Here is a 4,883-nt window from a genome sequence, read left to right as displayed (position 1 = left end):
CCACCTCCTACCTTGTCGAGCTCTTGTGGAGATTAAACAGAATAATGTTGATCAGGCACAGAACAGACACTCTAGACGTGGCAAGATATACTATTATTATATTATAATAATATAAGGTGAGATTATATTATTATAGTATTATCATAATAGCTAGCACATCGAGGATGAAAATATAAGTCAGCTGTAAGTCAGATCCTGTCCCTCCTCTGCTCTAACCCACATGGTCCCCATCTTACTCAGAACGAAAGTCGAGTCCTTCCATGACCCAGAAGACCTTACACTGCCTGTCACTCACCCCCTTCCCTCTCTGATCTCACGTCACTCTTTGTGCCATTCCTCACGCCACTCCAGCCACACTGGCCTCCTTGTTATTCTTCGAACACACCAGGCAAGTCCCACCTCAGTGCCTGTGCACTCACTGTCCCCCTGCTAGGCGTGCCTTTCCCCACATACCCACTGCCTCCCTCCCTTCTTTCCTTTGCTCAATATCTTTGCCAAAGTGTCACTTTTTCAGGGAGGCCTTTGCTGATTTAGTTACATCGTGGCCCATCCCCACACCCCCTGGCCCCCTCTCAGCCTTCTTCCCCTCCTTAGTACTCACCGATCATCCAACATACTATTTATATTTCACTCGGTCATCACGTAATTTTTAGCTTCTGTGACTGGAACTCAAGTTCATGAGGGCAGAGACTTCCCACTGTTAATTTCCAAGTTATCCCAAGTGCTTGGCACACAGTGAGCACTTGACAGATATGCGTAGAAGGAGTGAGTATGGCATTTAGCATATCTCAGGCAGGGCTTTAAATGCTTTAGAAATAATTGCTCGTTCGATCCTCACAACAGCCCCGTGAGGCGGGCGCTATTATTATCATCCCCATTTGGCAGGTGGGCAAACCGAGGCACAGAGAGGGGAAGTGACTTGCCTATAATGGAGCTGGGATTTGCTCACTCCTGTCTCTTTGTTCTCCTGGGGTCACTGTACACACTGACGAGGTAGATGGATGGGCAGAGCAGGGGTCAAAGCCATCTTCTCTGAATGAGCCTGAAGCTCCTTGGGATAAGGCTGTTGGTTTGGCTTCTGTCTTGGTGCAGAGAGAGCTCTGTGCCTCATGGGCACCGAGTGGATGTCGGTCAGGGGACGGGGGTGAAGGGCACAAGGTACCTTTGGCTCTGGATGATGGTGAAGCCCATGCCTGCGATCACTATCAGGATCCCCAGGTTTCCAGCTATGACGAGGGCCATGGCAGATCTTCCCGATAGAGAGAAAATGGGGTTCGGCTCAATAGGCTCAGCGTCTGTGGGATCCACGTTGCCTTCTGTGGACCAAGAAGGAGTAAGACTGGAGGAGCCACCGCCCTGCACACCCTCCGCTCCCACCATTCCGCATCCCAAACGCCTCTTCTGTCCATCCCCAACCTCTGGATCTGCACCCGGGCCCCGTTCCTGTTCTCCTGCCCCAGGCTCTCCCCTACTCATCCCCCACACACGGAAGTCAGAGGGGTCTCTCTAGAGTTCAAACTTGGCCCTGTTCCTCCTCTGCTCAGAACCTTGCTGTGGCTCCCTCACCTTGGCCCATAAGGCCCAGCCACCTGGCCGGCCTCATCTCTCCTCACCCCACTTTTGTAACCCAGCCCCATGGGACTTTATACAATGTTCTAAGCTCACCTCTCTCTCTCCTACTTCCAGGACTTTCTCTGTGCCCCTGGAATGCCTGGAATGCCATTTTCTCCCCCTCGGCCTAGATATTTCCCATGCATCCTAGAACTAGCTCAGATGTCCTCTCCTCCAGGAAGCCGTCCTTGACTGCCTTGCTGGGTCAGGCGCCCCCTTGGGTCCCACAGCCCTCTGGGCTCCCCCACCCCAGTCATTACTGTTTGTGGACAGGTCTGTCCCCCACTAGACTGGGAGTCCGGTGGGGGCAGGCCTGGGGCTGTCTTCCTCATCAGAGTGTCCTCAGCACTGCCCAGCATGGGCTGGTCACACAGTCTGTGCTCAATAAACATTTCCTGAATAGCTGATGAATGAGTGAAGGGGCTCTTGGAAGTATCGTCATTCTTAATGAACATATCAGGGTCACCAGGTGCTACAAGATTAACCATATTTTTCTCCCAGTGAATTATCCCAAAACCAAATCCTGAAGCTGTCACTGACTGGGCCCTGACCAGGGAGAGGAGTCGGCTCTCTGGGACCTGGCCAAGCCAGGCTTTCCATCACCCTGTCCTTCCCATGCTTTGGATGTTTTCTCTGCTGTCCAATGACCTCCCCCACTTCTCTACTGGCCCTTCTAGCCCACTCTAAGCCACTTGCCCTCCATGACAAAAAAAAAATTATATTCGTGATGTAATTCCTCTTACCTGAAGTACCTGCTGCTAACAGGTATGCTGCCAGCCTCATATATGCACTATTTCAGTTCCTTTTAACAATCCTGCAGAGGCATACACGATCGCTCCTGTTATATCCAGAGAAGGGAAGTCGCTTGTCTAAGTCACTTGTCCAGGAAGGCACAAGGGCAGGAATTGAAATCGGCTTCCACCAGCTCCCAAAATACTTTTCTTATCCCTACGACTGCCTGTTCCTATTATTGCTGCCCAGAGCTCCATGCATGCTACTGCCCACGGTAACCATCACAAAATTCATAATATCGATGATGCTAATTGTAGCAACGATGCCGACTAGCTCTTGTTTACTCGCTAATGTTCAGCAGTGCAAGGCACTCTTACTTTGAGCTGTTCATCTGCTTGTCTCATTGATAACTACACTTTGGGTGGCACTATTATTTTCCCAATTTTACAGATGAGGAAACCGAGGCACAGAGTAGTCGAGGTACCGGTCCAAAGTCACACAGCCAGAAAGTAGTGGAGCCAGAATTCAAATTGCAAAGCCCAAGCTCAGAACCACTTGCGATGTTATCACCTGCATTTTTTCACAGGCATGTGCCCGAGGCTCAGGCTCAGGCTTCCCAAGTTCACATGGCCAGCAACTGGTTGGAGCTGGGACACAGGCAGCCGGCTCCAGACCCTGAGCTAAGCCTTCATGAGAGTTATCTCTTTGAGTTGCAGCCTCTCATCTGTAAAATGGGCTTATAATGCCCATTCTGCCACGTGGAGGGAAGATTGGGATGACATCTTGGTCATAAAGGGGCTCAGGGAGACCCCTCTAGAAGATGGCTCAATGGAACCAGGAAAGTTGGCCAGTGACCAACGAGGGTATAGGGTCTGGGGCCGGGGAGAGGGACTCACGCGACAGTGAGATTGTCACAGACTTGGAGGAATGCTCTTCCTGGCTGTTCTTGGCCGTGCACATGTAGGTCCCCAGGTGCTCCCAGGAAAATTTCTGGATGATCAGCATTGACCCGGTCCCACAGGGCTGCCCGTTGAGGGTCCAGTGCAGCACGGGGTCGGGGCTGACTGCAGTCAGACACTTCAAGACCACCGAGTAGTTGAGGTCACTCTGGATGACACCCTGGATAGTCTCTGGAAATGTCGGTAGCAACACCGGGTCACGGCTGGCTGTGTGAACAGGGAGCAAGGCCATATGCGTGGAGAACACTCAGAGAAGCTGAGCACTTCTTTGGCCCACCACAGAGACAGTCATTCATTCATTCATTCATTCATTCACCCACAAATGTGCTTGGAGTGCCTGGTCTGCGCCCAACACTGAGTGTGGCAGACCTGCTGGTGTCCCCACCCCAGACCCTCATCCTCACCACTTCCAACTGCCAGCAGTGTATCTGTTGCTTAAGGGCTTTCGCTGGTGGCCAGAGCCCATTTGCCCATGGAGGCAACAGGCCAGCATGCTGAGGAATTGGCACACCGCAGGTGGCTTGATGACTGACACGGTGAGGCGTATAAATACCCCAGCTGGACCAGGGTCAGGCCGAGGAGCTGGGAGGAGTGGTTGGCTTCTAGATTATTTTTGAAGGCAGAGCCCTCAGGATTTGCTGATGGACTGGGTGTGAGTGGGAGAGAAAGAGAGGAAGAGAGCCTCCACAGCTTGGGGCTTGAGCCACTGGCTGCTAGGGGGGTGCTCTTTACAGAGGGTGGGGTGCGTGCATAATCCTCACCATGGTCCTCTTCCCATGTTTTTCTTCAGCTGAAAAACTCTGAAGGCTCGGGGTTCTTAGGGTCAGATCTCAAGGTCACAGAGAACACAGATGGGATTTGAACCTGAGGAGTGTGATGTCATGGCAAGTGCTAGGAACCTTCACACTGAGCTGGTTTCCGATCTTAGTGCAATATGATAAGTGAAAAGAACTTTAGCCCAGCCAGAGAGCTCACGGAAGGCTTCCTGGAGGAGGTGGTACTTGAGCTACGCCTTGCAGGAAGAGAAAGAGTCCACCAGGTGTAGAAACAAGAAACAATGTCAGAGCCACGTAGACAAGCCTCTTATTGTGAGCCTCTGTTCTAAACACACGTTAACTTATAGCTCGTCATGCTGCGAGGGAGACCCGCGCTCAGGGAAATCATTTAGTAGGTTTAGTAATCGGTATTTAAAACATGAAATGAAATATAATAGAAAATGACAGAATGTATTACTCAAAGAGATAATTGCTATTCCATGACACTTATTTTTAGTTACTTATAATGTGTGTATATACACACATGAATATAGGCCATGATGTGAAATGCATTTCTTACCATGGGTCATGATTGAAAAAGCTCAGAAAAGCACTGGATTTATTCATTTAGTCCTAGGGACTACTACAAGGTAGAGCTTATTATTGTTATCCCCATTTTGGTGGGAAAATGAAGGCTCAAAGAGGTCAAGTCCCTTGAAATACTCACAGCTAACATCCGCTTACCCTGTGACAGGCACTGTGCTAGGCATTTGACATGGGTGAACTCAATTTGCTCCTCATAACTATCCGGTGAGGTAGGTTCTAC

General features: G+C 50.5%; 1 protein-coding gene across 1 annotated transcript; it reads right to left on the bottom strand.

The window, feature by feature from the left end:
• Nucleotides 1–1,111: 1,111 nt before the first annotated feature.
• IGSF23 (immunoglobulin superfamily member 23) lies at nt 1,112–3,534 on the bottom strand. Its single transcript, XM_039866315.1, has 2 exons — nt 3,240–3,534; nt 1,112–1,316 (listed from the first exon to the last, which is right to left on the bottom strand). Exons 1-2 carry the CDS (start codon nt 3,532–3,534, stop codon nt 1,132–1,134), a joined length of 480 nt encoding a protein of 159 aa, XP_039722249.1. The 3' UTR covers nt 1,112–1,131.
• Between the last annotated feature and the right edge of the window lie 1,349 nt (nt 3,535–4,883).

Source organism: Pteropus medius, unplaced genomic scaffold (genome assembly GCF_902729225.1).
Source record: "Pteropus medius unplaced genomic scaffold, Ma_sr-lr_union100, whole genome shotgun sequence".
Taxonomy (NCBI): Eukaryota; Metazoa; Chordata; class Mammalia; order Chiroptera; family Pteropodidae; genus Pteropus; species Pteropus medius.
Note: the sequence above shows the minus strand (reverse complement) of the source record. Positions and strands in the feature narration are given on the sequence as shown.

What these genes read in the sequence shown, in the direction of transcription:
- IGSF23 (XM_039866315.1), bottom strand. Translation starts at nt 3,534, where the DNA reads ATGGCCTTGCTCCCTGTTCACACAGCCAGCCGTGACCCGGTGTTGCTA. An exon ending in TGTGACAATCTCACTGTCGC is followed by an intron (nt 1,317 to 3,239) that starts GTGAGTCCCTCT and finishes CTTGGTCCACAG; the next exon opens with AAGGCAACGTGGATCCCACA.